This window comes from Plasmodium fragile (assembly GCF_000956335.1).
Source record: "Plasmodium fragile strain nilgiri unplaced genomic scaffold supercont1.36, whole genome shotgun sequence".
Taxonomy (NCBI): Eukaryota; Apicomplexa; class Aconoidasida; order Haemosporida; family Plasmodiidae; genus Plasmodium; species Plasmodium fragile.
Window position 1 is genome coordinate 58686 of NW_012192616.1, and position 18718 is coordinate 77403.

Sequence of the window (18718 nt, forward strand, 5' to 3'; positions counted from 1 at the left end):
GGTTCGCTTGCCACTATCCGAGCATGTATGCCTCTCTACTGATTAGTCAACTTGTTTTATCACACTTTTTGTTCTTTCCGGGGGGTGACATATCCTGGGGTTGGTTCTTCCGCACTTTATTAGGAGATTCTTTTTTTTTTTTTTTTTTTTTTTGAAGATTTCTGACACGTGCCCTGGCTGCCTCGCTGTCGTTTTCATCATTTAACAAGCGCGAAAATCCGCAGGCGTGTCATCGGTTCGTTTTACCCAATTCAGCGACCTCCTCATTCGTCATGATAACTTGCACTTACGCACAGGGCAATTATTACATAGTGCATGTAAAAGGTACGCGCACGCGTAGGTGTTTACACGTACCCATACTTTTATATGCGGTCCTATGTGTAATAACATTTCTCGGACTGTGCAGCGAAATGCTACAGCTTTATACACGTATGGCCATTTATTTTTGTTCACAATAATATTTGGTTTACCTATTGGGGCAGACTGCTTTGCAGAGATGGTGCTACGCTGCCTCCTATTGGGTTGCGGATGGATGGGATGTGGCTCACGCTGTGCTGGGTAGTGTTTTTCGTGCTGCCATGGTTTCCCCCCTAACGCGACGTACGCCTCAGGCGTGCGGTCGTGCAGTCGTAACTGAATCGTGAGATGTTGCGAATGCATAATAATTATATGGACGTCAGCATGCACGGCCGCGCCTTGTACATACGTAGCACGCGAAGGCCGCTTCAACAGTATGCTTTACATACGTGGAACGGTACGTATAAATAGTGTTCCCCCTTTTTATTTATTATTTTTTTTTTTTGCATATGCTGCACGAGGTCATCCCCACAAATGTAGGCGAAATATTAACCTCGCGCAGTTCTACGCAAATGAACGTTTCACATGCTTTATTGTCCCATCAGTGGGGGCGAGGGGCAGTGACAATTCCTTCAACGAAAATGGAAGTACGTTGGTGATACTTTTTTCGTCAATTTGTTGGGATACCACAATGTCATTGCAATTGCAATTTACTATCACTATTGGAATTTTTTTTTTTTTTTTTTTTTTTTTTTTTTTCCTTTTTTTTTCGCTTATATATGGGAGAGCGCGCGAGGCGGCGCGGAAAACGTGTATCTTCGTCACAGGTATATAACACGTCTATATAATCGGACGTATAATTATGACATAACGCGTAGGTAACTAAATGTATGCTACATTTTGTTCCTTTTGGATATGCATTTTTTTTTTTTTTTTTCCCCCCCTCTGAGGCGACTTCGTTTTGTCATGATATACTGTATGTTTTTTTCTTCGGACCCTTCGTCTTCATCGTCGTTTTCCGCTTTTATTTTGCGTACGCCACTTTGCTCTGGCCTACGAGGAGTACCATTTGGACTACTTAAAATTGCTTCACTGCGTTCCTGATCGTATGGCCGTCTTAAGCATGTTCACTTATCCCCCACGTTGGAATGGGTGCGATGGTGCAAATACAGCAGACACGTCTCATCATTAGCAATTAACAGCATGCGTGGGGTATATCATCTCCCTCGTCATCACCTTCACGATAGTTACAACTTTTGTCCTGTTCTCCTTCAGTGAGATGGTCGGTTGGGTTCCCCCCATTAGGCGCACCTCCGCCAGTGCATATACGCACATGCGCGCACAGGAAGGAACACTGTCCATATATCGTTTCGTGTGTATAAATGAACACATGTGAACAGCACAGATGTAGAACCCAATCTTGGAAATCCTCCTTTTTATTTAGCTTGTTCTTTAAACCACATAAAGCCACCGCAATATATTGCATAAGTAGTACAGGGTGATAAGATAATTTTTAAAGTAGACAGCCTTCAAATGGGGAGCACGCACGAATGTAGGGGCTAATTCGTAGTATATCGATGGAGGGAAAAAAAAAAAAAAAAAAAAACTGACCTGGGGAGCAGGATAGGACGAGGCGGCAACATTCCTCCTTTATGATCAACTACTTTCTCCTTTACGGCAGACAACAGAGGGTCCACCACGAAATAGTAACCAGTATTGTTGTAACGAGCTTTGTTGTGTAACCGCTTGTGAAGGTACTTATATGTAGCAATTCCTCATTTTTTATCCAAGCGGAAAATACACATTTATGCTGGGCGCTGGGGACGATGCACTTGTCTCGTGAAGGCTAACATGCGGCTGTTAAAGGAGAAGCTGTGACGACACGTTTCCCGCAGGCATGCACATATATGCTTGTATACACCAGATTTTCTCGCCCCTTCTGGTGGAGATCCCCCTGGTCATTTCGCCCCATTTTAGACGAACAAATTGGTGGCAAAATGGAGGTTACTAAATTGTCACTACATTGGTACCTATGTAAATAAATTTTTTTTTTTTCCCCCTCTCGTGTTCCCGTTTGATAAGCCATATGTCTAATCCATTCAAATGAGAACGCTTTTTTTGAGTTGCCTCTTTGGAGTTGTAAGTGGGACCCTCTCCATGGGGGGTGCGCTGCGCGTGTTTTCTCCTGGCTTCCATGAAGTGGTCACTTAACCTTTCCGATGTGTAGAAAAAAAAAAAAAAAACAGGAAAAAAAGGAAAATGAATTAAGCTACACTAGGTTATGATAAATTTCATTACTTAAAATCATACGCAGCGCGCACTTAATATGGTTCGCGTTCTCCCCTTCGCCACGTGGGGAGAAAAGTTATATCCATTCTCCGCCAATTTCCCTCACCTGGCAAGTCAAAACAATTTTGTAACACACACAAAAACAGGGACCTCAACGCAGTAATATGTGCACAAAAAAATAAAATAACAAAATAAGCAAACAATAATAAGCCAGAATGGTTAAATGGGTCATTCCCTAATTGCATAAAACGACCTTTCAAATTATCAATACAGGAAAAAAAAAAAAAAAAAAAAAAAAAAAGTGCAATGTTCGAAATGTACGTGTTATTCGATTCTCCTATGCTCCAAACAAGAAGAAAGCTTCCCACAGGAAGAGAATTTTTTCTTTATTTTTTTTCGCTTCAACCCTAGCGCGTTTTTTGTGCTAAGTGGAGGTATGTTCACTAGGATGTGTACACATATGCATATGTATATGTATTTATATGTGTACGCCTGTGCATGTGTGCCTGTTTATATATGCATTTTTTTTATTTGTGTGGCATTGTTCCCTGCTGATTCAAGGCAGAGCCATTTTAAGCCAAGCACGGAGCACACAAGCTTTTTCACAGCCCAAAGGAATGCGCAGATTTTGTACGTGGGTGGGGCGTGAGGAAGCCGACAAGTAAATCGGGACGAGCCAGCCTGGACGAAACGCCAACACGGGAAAGGACTTCCCAGACGCGTGAACAAGAATAACTGTAGTTGTGTTTGCGCTCACGTTAAATTGTCCAATCGGAAGAGGCCTCACCCCTCCGTCGGTGTCGCTTCGTCCAGTGAGTGTGCAAACCATTGTAGCACCTGCTACCGCGAAATAAAACTAACATGGGAGGTATACCAATATAAACGTACTCGGCAAGGCAAATTGCTCACATCAAAAATGGAGAAGAAAATTGGGTGTGTGTATAAGATTAAGGAGAGCAGGAGGGGAAAAGGTTTGTCTAAGCCACCTGATGAAGCAAAAACAATAAGAGGGGGGTTATGTTACTTTAATGATAAGCAGGAAAGTGCAGCTAGTGTGGCTGGTGATGCAGATACGGTAGCTGGTGATGAGGCCAGCGTGCCTGGTGATGAAGTCAGCATGCTTGGTGAAGCAGCCAGTGTGCTTGACGATGCCAGTTCCTATGCCAAGGGCAGAGGGATGAACAGTTTTGAAGCTCCAGAGTGGAGTAGAAATGTGGACGATCCACTGTGTAGCCATTCAAAACTACGGAGCAGTGATGAAGGACACAGTTACCTCATCAACATAGACGTGAATGACGAAGCAGATCCGGCAAAGAAGGAGAGTGAAGACGAGCTTATGCACATGGGTGTTAGCTTTTCTGAGGAGGTACCCCTGGCGGGAAGAACCGAACAAGATGCACAATGCAGTGCTGTTGACGCTGCATATTCTGTGTATGCTACGGGTGCCATGTGCACGGATGAAGGCTTGGAGGGTGTCAATTGGGCCGATGCTGCTTTGGCAGGTACTGACTCGAACACTGCGAAGAATACCGCCAATTGCGCACGCGGCTCCAATTTCGTAGAGAGTGACAAAGAGGAGCGACTCGGAAGAATGAACCCGTCCGAACAGAACGACAAGCAGGCAGACAGCGAAGACGACAACGAAATAAAAAACATATTAGACGTGTTGCAGAATTTAAAAAAATATAATTTTGATGATATGGCCAATATTGATAATGATGCACTTTACGAACCACTTGGTGATGACGCACAAGATGAAGAAACGGGAAAAAGTATAATGGATCCGTTTGTTCAGGAGAGGAACGCCCCTTTTTTGGAGAGCGCGTATGTTTTTAACGACCCTACTGGTGAGGCTGCTACTAATGGTGAAGCATCTGCCTCTGCTGTGCAGGGCCATGTGGCTAATGACAGCAACGAATGGGAGTACCTAGATTTGCAAAAGATAAAGGAGCAGTACAAGAGGTACAACTTCTCCTTTAGCGATGTTGATGAGGAGGGGGAAGTCCAAAACGTGGAGGAGTCGAGACAGTCAGAGGGATACGCGAACACAGGGGAAGACGAAATTTACGAGAGTAAGGAAAAGGAACCCACTGATAATTCGCACGAGGGGGGAGTAGGTGGGGAGGAAGAGAACGGTGGTACAAAGGACGTCGCGAGTGAAATCTCGCATGATGACAAGCACATGTGTGACGCGGTCGACGGTGAGGACGCAGACCACAAGAAGAACACTCCAAATAAAGTTAAAAAAAAGAAGAAAAAAAAAAAGAGCGCAAAAAAAGGAAAAACATATTCTGAGCATTGCGACGGTGCGGGTGTCGGAGGTGATGGTAACGGAGATGGAGACGCAGGCGGCGACGATAGGAGTGTTCCCAGTGGCGGACAAGGGGGCAGTGGTGACGACGCGCAGAGTAATCCCAACTTTGTGGCCACCCCCCCTGGGGAAGCCCCTGGAGCAGAAGATGGCGAACATAATGTGGAGACGACAAAAATGGAATACATCCCAAACGAAAAACAGAACAACCAGGACAGACTTGAACTGAACGAATGTAACAGCGCAGCCGAGACGGGTGTGCCGTCGGGCAAAGACGAAGTCGAACGCGAGGAGAGGATGAGGAGGAAAAAATTGCTCAAGCAAAATATTTGTAACTTAAATAATAAGGGGAAAGATAGCCAGAACGGTGCAGAAAATTTTGACGCAAACGCTGCAGCACAGAATGAAGACACTTGGACGCATGCTAACCTGCACAAGGGGGCGGAAAACGTGAACGACGTGGGGAACCCCTCATATGGGGACCTCTCGGAGGAAGTAAGGAACATAATAAACTCGAATGACAGTGATGGGGAGGATGAGAACCACTTGGAGTTTGACCATTACTTGAGCAAATTGCACAATTTGAAGAGCCTGCTTAGACAGGAGGCCATTCAGAGCGATGAAGACGTCGGAGGTGAAACGGCACAGCCGCGCGACAAACAGGTGCACACTGCCGAAGGGACACGGAAAAATTCGTCGAGTAGCTTCGAAGTGGAGGAGGCGGGTTGTGCGACAGGGCCAACAGGGGAAGGACAAGTTGAAGGACACGACACCCTGGATGCAGATGATGTGGGCAATTTGGACGACCCGAACCATGCGGACAATGCGACTGCTGCAGACGACTGGCCCAGTGCGAACCCCCCAAAGGAGTTTCTTCCCCGCGCGAGGGCGCGTAAGAGGGGTCCCGTCGTAGAGGCGACGGTCGAGGAGCAGCCGGTCCAAGTGGAGATGTTCGCCGAAAGGAACAGCCGACTCAAAAGGGAAGTGAAAAGTTTACAAAGAGAAATGATCAGATACAAAAAAATGGAAAAGACATTTCACAAAAACAAAGAAAAATATAAAACAAAATTAACACTAATTAAGGAATATGAAAAGAAAATAGACCACATGATAATGGACCTGAAAAAGTTAAAGGACACATGTACAAGCAAAGACAAAAAATTAACAAAATTTGAACAAGTAGTAAAATACATGAATGAGCAGTTTGCCATGAGTAAGATCCAATTCGAAAATAAAATGAATGAATATGTCCTGTTCCTAAAGAAAAAGGATTCCGAAATTTACATGTTAAAGGAGATCATAAAGGAAAAGGAAAAAATTGTTACCTTTAATGAAAGCATTCTGAAGCAGTACAAAAACGACATTGATGATATGTTAAGGCAAAATATCGAGCGAGTGGAACATGTTAAGGTGAAACTGAAGACACAGCAAGATCTCATCACAGAAAAGGAAAGTAAAATTAAAACACTTGAACAGGATGTTAGGAGCTACAATGATCAGTTGAATAAAATGGACGAGAAAATGAAGAAAGTTATGTACGAAAAAGAGATGAACGAGGACAAGAAGAAAGAAGTAGAGAGCAATTATCACAAGGAGAAAAAAAAAAACGCCGATCTTACTAATCAAGTGGAGCAACTCCAGAGGGAAAACAAAGATTTACATTACAAAGTGGAAAGTTTGCTGCAGAGCGAAAAAAATATTATGAACGGCAAGGTAGAATTGGCCCAAAGCCAACAGGTGTTAAGCATGGAGAATGAAAAAATGAAAAAGGAGAAGGAACTACTCCTAAATGAGAACACGCAAATTCAGGAGAAGTGCAATGTGCTCAGCGCGGAAAATGAGAAAATTAACAACCAGATAAAAGTCCTCCAAAGGGAAAAAAAGGAACAGGACAAGGAGATAACCAGATCGAGCGAAGACGTAATCAAGCTGAGGGAGGAGTTTTCCAAATTGCAGGAGAAACACTCAAAATTGAAAGAAGAAAAGGACGAAATTGAGGGGAAAAGTCTCACCCAGGAGGCAGAAAAAGACACCTTGCAAAATGCGCTAGAAGAAACGAAGCGCAACATGGAAGAGTGCTTGAGGGAAAATGGAAAGATGAAAGGCATGTTGGATGAAATGACCTCCAAAAATGAGGAGCTTTTCTCCAAGAAGGAACAGGAAGAACAAAGGCTCAGGGAACATATTAAAGATCTGGAAGACAAATTGGAAGAGCAAAACATGCTTTACTGCAAGGAAAAAGAAGTCATACAAAATCTGAGTAAGGAAAAAAATAAATTCATTAAAGAATGCGAACGGTTAAAAAGTAGAAATAAAAAAATAATGTCCAAGTTGAAGGAAAACGAAATGAAAAATAAAGAAAAGATGGAAGAAATTGAAAAAGACAAACAGCAATCTGTGCAGAAGGAAAAAAATAATTTCGAACAAAAGGTACATTCACTGGAAGAAGCCTTCCAAAACACATACAACGAACTACAGGAAGAGAAAAACTCTCTAACGGAAGAGCTGCATGACGTTAAAATGACCAATGAAGAGTTGAAAAAAAAGGCGCAAAATCTTCTCAACGTCAATGAGGTCCTAATGAAAGAAATGAAAACCTACAATGAAGAGAAAGATAAATTCATTAAAGGGTTGAAGAACATCAAATTGGCTTACCTCAAGATGAGAAATGAAAACGAACAGCTAAAGAAGGACGCTTTTGCATATATTAAAAAGGACGTCGAGGAAAACTACATCCCCCTCTCTGCACACAACCAGCTCTTACAAGAACAGAAGAGTTTGATTGAGGAGAAAGACACGCTTCAGGCGCAGCTGAAGGAAAAAGAGACCCTCATCGCACAGTTGCATAAGGACAAAACAGACTTGGACGAAAATGTGACCAGACTTTCCAAGGAAAACGACGAGCTCAGCACGAACATTCGCGTCAAGAATAAGATTACGGAGGATGTCACGGCCAACGTGGAGGTTAGTGCAGGGATGCAGCGAGAGAGAGATATATAGTGCGCACTAACCGCTGCTAATAATTGAAGTGCCCCTACATGACTCCACTCACCCTGCCCACCCAACCCTCGCAGAAACTAAAAACGGACCTCAACAGCAAGGACGAAGAAGTGAAGAAAAAAGTGCTCGAAGTTAAAAAGATGGAGCGCGACTACAAAAAGCTTCTAGACGATTACAAAAGTGAAAAGACAAGTTTAATTTCAAAGTACGAAAACGAGCTGGACGACTACCTACGAAAGTGTGAATTGGCACATGCCAAGTATAAGAAGTGCGAGGAAGAGGTGAGAAGCGCATACACGGAGTACGCACGCCCGGTTTACCCCTGTGTACCGCTCTGCAGGGGTGCACATTTGGCGGAAATTTATAAAACCTTTTCTGGGTTGGCGTTTTTGTGAAAACGAAGCGTTTCCGTTGTTATCTTCCTTTTTTTTTTTTTTTTTTTTTTTTTTGATCCCGTTACAGATCAAGGAACTGAAAAATAAGCTCAAGATGAAGGACGATGTGATAGAATACACACACAAGGAAATTGAAAACATTAAGGAGTCCTTCTGGTACTTTACAAAAAAGAAAAAGAATAATTATAATAATAAAAAGAATGAAAAATAATTTAAAAACTAATGAGAAACAATTAAAACAATATTAAAAAAAAAAAAAAAAAAAGTCCCTTTGGCAAGCACGCTGCCAAATTGACTAAGTCTACCAGGGACCGTGCTCCCACTGCCTTGTATTTCCCCTCCGCAGCAACGAATACGAATGCAAAATTAAGGACGTCGTGGAGGAGAAGGACAAGGAGGTGTACGCCATACAGAGGAGGTGCAAGGAGCTACACGAGAACAACAACGTGAGTTTCTGTTCTTTTTTGCGTACGATGTGTGCAGTGCTTCGGACGTACATATATGTGTGCACGTGTTCACATACGCACGCGCGTGAGCTCTTCTTCATCTCCGGCGTGCCCCGTCGACCCTCACCGCCCACCGTAGATGAATAAAAAGGAAATCGCCAAGCTAAACAAACTGCTGCAAGACGCAAATAAGAAAATAAAGAAGAGAGACATGGAAATGTACATACTGCTGGAAGAAAACAAAAAACAGAAGGAGAAGGCAGCCAAAAAAATGACCAAGGTGAACGAGCTCCTTAACAACCTGCAGAAGGAGTACACGGATAGTATTCCGTGAGGCGGAAGCGCAGCACTGGGGGAGATGTTTTTTTTGGGCCCATTATTTGTGCCCCAGTTTTTTTTGGTTAATACTTTGCGTGGACGGGAATATGAGAGCCTGCTTGAATACCGCGCGTGGTTCCCTCATTTATCCCCGTCGAATGATCAAAGTTCAATATTTGTTGCCTCTAATAATTGCACCTTTTGGGTGCTCAATTTTGTCCCCCATTTGTCACTTGTTTTCCATCCCCTTTGTCACTCGTTTTTTTTTTTGTCCTTTTTCACCCTTTGCATTTTTAAAGCGCGCGCACACACTGGGAGCACTTCCCGCTTGTTTCGTTTGTCTATTTGTTCAATGGGGGCCGTGGATGGGGCAGGGTAGATACATGCTTGTGTGCACACATGTGCCCGTATCCAACGCAGCGACTGTTCTTTTTCAAATTGGGGCGTTTCCAACGCGGTGGAAACATATTTGCAACGACGGGGGGGAAGGAACCCCTTTCAGTAGTCCTCATCGGAGGATGTCAAAACGTCATTTGGCGTAAAGACCTTCAGATTTTTTAAAGCGTCTTCATTACTTCTGGATGGCGCGGACATTTTTTTAAAGGCAAAGTCAGTCAACATGGATGTGTTATTCCCCGGATGCTTTGCCTTCTTGTGCGACACATCAAAGATGGAGTCCTCCATTTTTCTTTTCATTTTTTTCATTTGGGCATCATTATGGAGGTTGTTGCTGCGAATAAAATTTTCCAGCTCTTGATCCACTTTTTCCTTTTTGTCATTTAAGTGGCTATAAATGAGGAAGGCAATTCTTTTTTCTGATGGCTGTATGAACGTTATGGCTTGTCCTGCGCAAAAAAAAAAAAAAAAAAAATGTGCAGGTGAAACGGGGCTCTTTTGTGTGTGTGCCATTTTGGCTAGCTGCGCGAAAGTACACACTGAAGGTGTCGTACAGGAACTGGTGACGTGGTGAATAGACGAAAGCACACATAAGTGCTGTGCTCTACACTGCTGCTTCCCTCCCGTTGCTCTCCTCACCTCGGTTGTTCATCCGGGAACACCTGCCTATCCTGTGGACGTAGACGAAGATGTCGTTGGGGCAATCATAGTTGATAACAAAGTTCAAGTCTATGATGTCAATGCCGCGAGCCATAAGGTCCGTGCTGATCAAAATTTGCGTTTTCTTTTTCTTCAGGCAATCCAATTTGTATAACCTCTCCGTCTGGTCTATGTCTCCATAAATGTAATCAAACGATATATGCCTGAGTGAGATTTCCCTTTTCAATTTTTCATATAAATTCATCACATTTTTTTTGCTATTGCAAAAAATAAATCCTTGGCCACTTGGGGCGCACGCCTGCACACATTTGAGAAGATAGTCATACTTAGCATGGTCCTCTAGGATGTAAAATTTTTTATCAATTAAAACGTTGTTGTCGCCCACCTTGATCATGATGAATTTTTTATTTATGTATGGCTTTGCCAGTTCACATGATTGCTCCGAAAAGGTGGAGGAAAAAAATCCCTTCATCGCGTCTGGCCTTATATTTTTAAGTATGGACGTGACGGAGTGGACAAACTGCTTCGAAAAAAGTCGGTCAAATTCGTCCAAAATGACATACTTTATCTTGGTAAGGGAGAGATACTTTTTATTAACAAAATTGATTAACGTTTTTACATTTGCAATTAGGATGTCCACTCCTCGGTGAATGTCGTCATATGCATTTTTGTAATTTATGCCGTTGAATAGGATACACGATTTTAATTTGTTCAAACTGAGTTTGTTAATTTGGTCAAATATTTGCACACACAATTCTCTCGTCGGTGTTAATATCAGCGCATGGGATGACGCATTGCCTTTACCTTGTTTGGAAGGGATTGAGGGAGGTTGTTCCCCCGGTGGGGACGTCACTGTGTGTTCCTGCTCCGGAGGGTCACTTTCTTTGTGGAAAATTTTTCTCCTTTTTTCCTTCTCAACTTGTTTGTAATTTCCCAAGTGGATAATCAAAGATATGATGAAGGAAAGGGTTTTTCCTGAACCAGTTCTGCTACTGGCTATAAAATCCCGACCACTTAAAAAGGTAGGAATGACAATGCTTTGGATGGGGGACAAGATGCTTATGGACAAATTGTACATATTTTCCAACACCTCCTTGTCTATTACATTTTTTAATTGCAAAAAGGAAAAAAGAGGTTTCGGAACACTGAATCCGATGGTTGTGATATTATTTTTTTTCTTGTACTCGACACTTTCTTCCAAGGTAAAATCTGTGATGCTGTCATCTGTGACAAAAATGTCTTTATTAAAGTTGTCCAGCTGCACCTCATCGTAATTGATATCATTTTCAATTATTTCATTTTCCTTGTTGCTGTCTCTTCCGTTTTGGAAGAAGTCATCCCCGTCATCTTCAGAATCATCATTCATCATGTTCCTGTTGTGGGTTCCTTTTCCTCCGTGCCCTTCTGCGCGCCTCTTCTCATTTGCCAACTCTTCATTTTTTTTTTCCAAAAATTCGTAAATGTCTGCTGTGGCATCGTTATCATCTAGACTATCGTCATCGTGTGCATCATTCTCTTTTGTATGGTTATCCAAGGTGTGACTACCTTTGCTTTCTGCATGAACTTTGTTTTCCCTGACAAAGTAGGTTCTTGTACGGTTAGGGGTGCTTCCCCTAAGGGGTTCCTTCTCCCTATGTGCAAAATTGCTGTCCTTCTTAGGGGCCAACTTGTCCGCTGCTTCTTTTTCGTCCTCTTCTCGTGATTTCGTCTTTTGCTTCTCCTCCTCCAGCACTTTATTTATTTCCATCATGAATTCGTCCAAAGGGTCCATTTCCTGGTCTCCTGATTCACCCTCCTTTGTGTCCGCGTATGGCTCCGGGGAGCCATCTTCCCTGGGACCGCTCATCGGGCTGCTACGAGGGGAAAAGTGACAGATGCTTCTCTTTCGTATGCCTCGGGAACAGAAACAAAGCGAACACCTTAAAGAGCAGGGATAAAACAAACCCCTGAATAAACACGTAACACAGAAAAACGGTGCGCGAACAGGCTGGATGGGTGGGGCAGGGAAAAAAAAAAAAAAAAATTAGCGATTAAAATGCGGAACGGGCATGTGGGGAAATTGCAGGCACGAAAGCGTGGTCAACAAGTGCGGTTTCAACATGTGCATGTCGCGTTGCTGACGATTGGGCAGATAAAACAGCGCTTAGGCACCCAGTAGCGCACCCACGGGGAGATGTACAAAAAAAAAAAAAAAGAAAAAAAAAAGGGTGCGGGTAATTAAAAACGAATTCGCCCCGGGCGTATGGTTCACGCGTAGCAATATTGTCAAAATGGATTCACCGTGAATGCGAGAATGGCGAAGATGAGTTGCGTCGCTTTGGGGATTCACCTACACCGATGTGCTTGGCGTTGACGGGCAAATTTGACCCCTAGACGAGAGATGAGGGTACATAGCAGAGGACGAACATCTGTTCGCGCGTGATCGAGTAGCCACAAACAGCGTTCATCCGATAGATCGCGCTGTGATGGTTGGCATGCCGACCGTATTATGTGAATGCGCCGTTGCTCCTCTGAGCGTATGCTTTGCCTATTTTGCGCGTATACCACGCCGTTTTTGTGCGCATGCTGCAGATAACCCACTTTGCATCTCCTACTATCTCGTACGTACCCCTCGCACAGAAGCCTTTTTTTTTGTGACTCATACACCCCCACACACGGTAGCCTCTGTTCAGAGGGTCCGAAGTGGCAGGACTGCTCCACAGCGATATACTGCATATAGCGCCACATCTCTTCGTCACCCCTCCGCTCATCATGCATAACAGCGGGACGGGGATCAAAAAGATCCCACCATTTATGAAGGAGCTGGAGGAGGCATACAACATATGCCACTGCGGAACGAACGTAATTGAAAAGTGCTTCTTCGCCAAGGAGGTGAAGAGGAGTATAAACAAGCGGGAAGTGCAAATGTACCAGTTGTGCATCATCCACTACCAACTGAGCAACAAGGAAAAAGTGTATAAAATGTCCTGCATCCAAGATGACCTAGATATAAGCAACAGCTTCTATGATGGGGAGTTAAAAATGTACATGTCGAAAGATGGTAGTGTAGGATGCCTATTTTGTAATGAAGAAAAAAAAAGGAAAATCCTTTTATTTAAAAATGAAAGAAACAGCGGAAAATTCTTCATGACCTGTATGAACAATATACCAATAGATGCAGACCTACATAAGCGCTTCTTCATGCATGGGTCCTTTTGTTCCTTCAATGCTAGCAACACCCTCCTGATTTACAGTGCCGAAACTGATGATATAAAATATAAAAAGGAGAGTAGTTGTATTCCAAAAAAAGACGTTGACATTTTAAACAAAATTAACAACCATATATATACTGACACTTTTGGAGAGCAATTCGATTACTCCTCCTTCAATTTGTTTGTTTATAATTTGAAGGATAATACAGTGAAGTATATAACTGTGAAGGATGTGACTGGGTGTTATTATAATCCTCAGTTTATTGATGACACTTCTTTTGTGTGTCTTTCTTACCGGACCGTTCCGTACCGACTGGGTATATATGCCTTTAATGTGAGGGCCAATGATCTCTATTTGTGTACGCTGAACGAGTCGGATGTAGAGCCTTGTGATGGGAGGGAGCGTGATGGGAAAAGGGGAGCAATTCCCAATGCGGCGAGTAGTAATGGGGGGGTTGGCCAGGTGTGTGAACGAAACAGAAAGAATCACATTCGGTGCGCCTACGCCAAATTGTCAGGAAAAAATTTCAAACATACAGCTTCACCACTCGTAATTAGACACGACGATTCTTGCGTGTACGTGGCATGCTTGGTCGTGTTTGGTAAGAATGAGGAGTCGAAGCAGCACTTGATGGAGTACAGTTTGGTGCTGATAAAGCTGGTGAAAGAGGACGCCAAGGCGCGGGCGAAAAGAAATCAGGGAAGCGTACCAAAGGGGGATAAGCATGAGGTGCACGCGGAGGGAGATTTCTACTCCAGTGATGAGGGTTATGGAAGTGACGGCACGGAAGAGTGTGATCAGGCGGACCATGCTACCAGTGTGGCCACAGTAGAGGGGGGTGGTACGAGTACCCACCCCGTGAGTTCTGCGGTTCCCCTGAATCAAGATGACATATGCAACTATAAGAAGGTAGAGACGGAGGTGATCATTCGAGAGGGCAGTTATACTGGGTTCTTCCGGGGGCTATACACTAATGAAATAAAAGGATACTGCTACCCCTACCTCTTCCTAAACACAATATTCTATTGCAACAAAATTGCCATAGCAGTGCACATGTTTACAAAAAAGGTACATCGAATTTTAATTGAGAATATATACAACCAAAATGATATGAACACAAGTATTGAAATTATGTGTATAAAGGAAGACAACCTATTGGTGAGTATCCGCAATATGCTTCTGAACCACGTGTTGGTGTATTGCCTATTCAACGAAATGAACATAAGTGGGGACTACGTGTACCTGACCAAGGTGCGCAGTTACAACCTAGACTTTACGACTTATGAAAATGTTAAGAAAAGGCAGACCAGCATAATTTATGCAAATGTAAACGACCTGTCGGAGAAGCTATTCATGGTGTTGAGCCAAATGGAAACAGCTCTCTTCAATGAGAAGCATCCATATATTAGGAGAAAAAATGCTAGCTTTAATATGCTATACGAGACTGAATCCGATTTTCAATATGATGTGCAGAAGAAGGGACTATATTTACCAAATTTTAATTTATTCAATGGGAAAAATAAAAGGAATTTAATTTTGTACATCCATGGGGGACCCTACTCCAGTTGTCTTAATGAGTACAGAAATATTTTTATTTTTTTTGCCGCCTGTGGATTTGATGTGTTATGCGTTAATTATATTGGGTCCTTAGGATTTTCAGAAAAACCCAACATTTTAAATGGGCATGTAAATTCTATTGAAATTGAGGACATCTTAGATACGTTTAAAAATTTTTATAATTATTTTGGTGACTATGAGAATGTTTATTTGTATGGTGGATCGTATGGTGGGTTTGCCTCGTGTGCAATTTTGACCAAGTGCAATTTATTTAAAAGCTGCTGCGTGATTAATGGGGTATACGATTGGGTACTGTCCGCTCAATCAAGTGATGTTCCGGATTATTTCATAAACCTATGTCTCAACAGAGGTGCAGAATATGATTGCTCTTATAGTATGAATGACTATGCCAGTATGTATGAGATATCTCCCTTACACTGTGTAGAGAATATTTGCACGCCCGTTTTGATTGTTGCCTCCAAGGATGACTTGCGTGTCTCTTACCACAACAGCCTCTCCCTGTACAAGCGCCTGCTCGCGCTTAAGAAGAAGACCAAGTTCTTCCTGTTCGACGACTGCACGCACTCCATCAAGAACTTGGCATTCGAGGAGACTCTCCTCATGAATGTCATCCTCTGGTTTTACGACTATGATAGTAAGAAGAAACGATAAGGCGACAGGGCTTTTGGAGAAACATACAGACGCATAACTGACATGTGCTCAATCCACTTACCCACGCTTAGCGGCCTAAACCGAAACTCTACATTTTGTGTACCCCCCGCTTCTACCCCCGGACAGACTTTTCACCATTTTGAAGTCCACAAAATGGGGGCACAACACACTTGGCAGATGCCCCCTTTGCGGGTAGAACTTAACACGTTTACAAACTGGTTTTTTAAAAAAAACAAACAAAAAAAAAAAACTCGACACGAACGCCACCAATGGACATGTGTACACTCACTAACTGCACGTACCGCTTCGCAAGAAACGCGTGTGGCACCACTGATGCTGCGTCTAGGGGCAGACAGGAATCCCCGTCACCAGCTCTGGTTCAACTTATCCTCTTCGTAGTCCTCCTCAGTCTTCAGGACCCCGTTTTCTAAGGAGTGGATTAGTTGCCGGGCATCCCTAAGGGGCAGAAAAAAAAACACTAATATGTAGTATATACAAACATATACGTACGCACACATATATATATGCACATGTATATAATACGCAGATATGCACATATGTCATTCTGTGCCGCGGAGAGCGAATGTACTTGCGCGCCTGGTCCTCGACGATGTTGTGCGTGGGGAGATTGTCCCGATCTGCAGGGAAGGAAAAAAGAAACACGCACACATATGTACATATATATGTGTGGGGGTGCATATGTACGCGCGCGCGGAGGAGGGGGAGACTTGACAAACGGCCGCACTAACCCCGTATCCAAGGATGCTGCAAGAGCTGGATGAGAGATGGGCGCATGTCGTAGTCCTTCTCCAGGCACTGCTTTATGAAGTCGAAAATAGGACTACCCAGATTTGTATACTGTGTTTTCAAATTGGTCAAGGAAACTTCCTCATGTGCAATATTTGCATATGTTTGCAAAGGGTCTTTGTTGAAGAAAGGAAACGACCCGGTCAACATAAAATAAAGTAGGAGACCAATGTACCATGTGTTATTTTTATTATAATTTAATTTTTTAATTTCCTGTAGGGATCTGATAAAAAATAACCCATACAAATCTCCCTTGTAATCTATGTTGTCATATTTTTTATTTTTGCTTAAGAGGCTGACTCTGACTTCTTCTTTTGTTTTATCTTTAAAGTAGATACAGTAACCATTTAGGTTTCCGTGGTGAATATGTTGTTTCTCCAGGAAGGACATGGCGATTATGATTTGGAAGAACCAGTCCGCCAGCAGGCGCTCGCTGATGGCACTTCCGTCCAGGAGGTGGTCCGTCATGAATCCGCCGCTGCGTAGGGGTGGGGGTGGGGGAGAAGCATGGTGAGCGGTAGTTCAAGTGGGAGTAGAAGTGGAAGCGGAAGTGGAAGCGGAAGTGGCCGCGGCAGTGGCAGCGGGCCAACTCGGGAACTGCCTCGTCCACCCTGACTTCCCCTACTTACGTGCAACCCTCCATGACGACGTGCACACTGTTGGCGTCCTCGTACATGTTATACACCTTAAGCAAGTAGCGCGGCATGCTGCTGGTATTGTCATAGGTCAGCATCCTTATCTTTGAGAGGTGGTCGAAGGTGGCTCCGTACAAGACTTCTTTACGTAGCTTGCGGACGAGTCTTTTCTCCCCCTTACGCAAAAACTTGCAGGAGTACAACTCCAAGTCGTCTTGGACTTTTATATTAGTGCTCATCAAGTACCCATGGTGGAAATACTTGGTGTTCTCTTCTTTCGAAGCGTAGAGGATTCCCATTGGGTGAAGCGGGGTCAGGGAGAAAGGGACAAAAAAATGGACAGGTTAAAGCTAGGTGGACGCGAGGCAGGTGCAAAGCAAATGCGAAGCAAATGCGAAGCAGACGCGAAGCAGCAGCGGGACGACCCGTTAAAGCGAAGAGGGGGGTGAGAAAAGTACCGCAAATTTTTAAAGCACAGAATAGGAGGGACACCACAGGAGACGCTTATGATAAATCAACACATGTTACGCAATAACACCCATCGGTCCATGTACGCACGTTTACATGCATGCAATGGCACGCTTCGTGGTGAACCCCTGGGGGGGAGGTGCAAATGGCCCATCAGATCGCACGCACAGGGAAGTGCAGGACAAGGGTAAAATCAAACAGGTTGATAAAAAGATGTTATTCTCGAACTCATGTGAGTCGCAAACGTGTAAATTAAATGAGGAAAGAAGGAAGTAAAAAAAAAAAAAAAAAGACTTTCGTATTCTTTTGGAACCCATCTAATGGACAACTTAGCCGAGGCGGCGGAAAAAAGAACAAAATTGCACTAGACTTTCTAAATCCGGGAAAACTAAAAATGTTCATTATGTTTTTTTTCTTAAAATGTATTTTTTTTGTTTTTTTTCACCCGTTTTTTGCCCCATCTAATTTGCTTCTGCACTGGGCGAACATAGTACCCTTTACGCTGGTCAAAAGGGGGCGGGGCGCAAGTCGATCGGGGGTTATGCGTTGGTTGGAGTTGCGCCCTGGTCAACGGTTCGCACTTGTTGAAGTTATGTTTTGTATGGCGATACCCACGGGGGCGCTTCCAAACCGCAAATGACTAGTTTATTCGCTTCCCCCCTGGACAAAGTTATATCGAGAAGCATACGCGCAGAGTTGCGAGTTGAAAATATATGCGTCCGGCGACTCGTCGCGTCTTCCCCGCCATTGCAGCTTCGGCGTAAAAGGGGAAAAAACCTGTTGCAGAAAACTCGCACATGTATATATACATATATATGCATACATATACATATATATATACATATATATACATACATATATAAACGAAGAGTATTATATCCTCGCGGAGCAGCGGTGAGTCTTAAAAATTGCCGAGTACGATATGCGCATGCGCGCGTTTTTTGCTTTTATTTATTCCTGTGGTGATAATGTCATATCCTGCTCAACATCACCATTCCGCACGCACATGCGGACAACTCGATTTGACCGCTGTCACAAAAAGTAGTACGCGCGTTGTTGGCGTTCTGGCCTTGTTCGCTTATGTCTGTAGCGGAGCGCCGATAAGCCGAAATTGTCTGCGCACGCGGGGTTGTGACGCGGTTAAAAGTTGTTAAAATGAGAAAAAAAAAAACGAGTAATTTTATGAAAAAAAAAAAAAAAAAAACAAAAATATAAAATATTAAAATATAAAAATATAAGGCAAAAAAAAAAAGGCATATTTTTTTACTTCACTCT

At 43.4% G+C, this 18718-nt stretch overlaps 4 protein-coding genes across 4 annotated transcripts; 2 read left to right on the forward strand and 2 right to left on the reverse strand.

Moving 5' to 3' along the window:
- Positions 1–3502: 3502 nt before the first annotated feature.
- AK88_03245 (uncharacterized protein) lies at positions 3503–9072 on the forward strand (the record flags this gene model as incomplete). Its single annotated transcript, XM_012480866.1, has 5 exons — positions 3503–7861; positions 7972–8178; positions 8360–8448; positions 8639–8738; positions 8878–9072. The coding sequence occupies 5 exons, from the start codon at positions 3503–3505 to the stop codon at positions 9070–9072; spliced, it is 4950 nt and encodes a 1649-aa protein (XP_012336289.1).
- A 482-nt stretch (positions 9073–9554) lies between these two features.
- On the reverse strand, positions 9555–11958 carry AK88_03246 (uncharacterized protein; the record flags this gene model as incomplete). The annotated part of the gene is made up of 2 exons (XM_012480867.1): positions 9555–9901; positions 10092–11958. 2 exons carry the CDS (start codon positions 11956–11958, stop codon positions 9555–9557), a joined length of 2214 nt encoding a protein of 737 aa, XP_012336290.1.
- Positions 11959–12863: 905 nt separating this feature from the next.
- On the forward strand, positions 12864–15533 carry AK88_03247 (uncharacterized protein; the record flags this gene model as incomplete). The annotated part of the gene is made up of 1 exon (XM_012480868.1): positions 12864–15533. The coding sequence occupies one exon, from the start codon at positions 12864–12866 to the stop codon at positions 15531–15533; it is 2670 nt and encodes an 889-aa protein (XP_012336291.1).
- A 365-nt stretch (positions 15534–15898) lies between these two features.
- On the reverse strand, positions 15899–17274 carry AK88_03248 (CAMK protein kinase; the record flags this gene model as incomplete). Its single annotated transcript, XM_012480869.1, has 4 exons — positions 15899–15989; positions 16123–16171; positions 16283–16818; positions 16970–17274. 4 exons carry the CDS (start codon positions 17272–17274, stop codon positions 15899–15901), a joined length of 981 nt encoding a protein of 326 aa, XP_012336292.1.
- Between the last annotated feature and the right edge of the window lie 1444 nt (positions 17275–18718).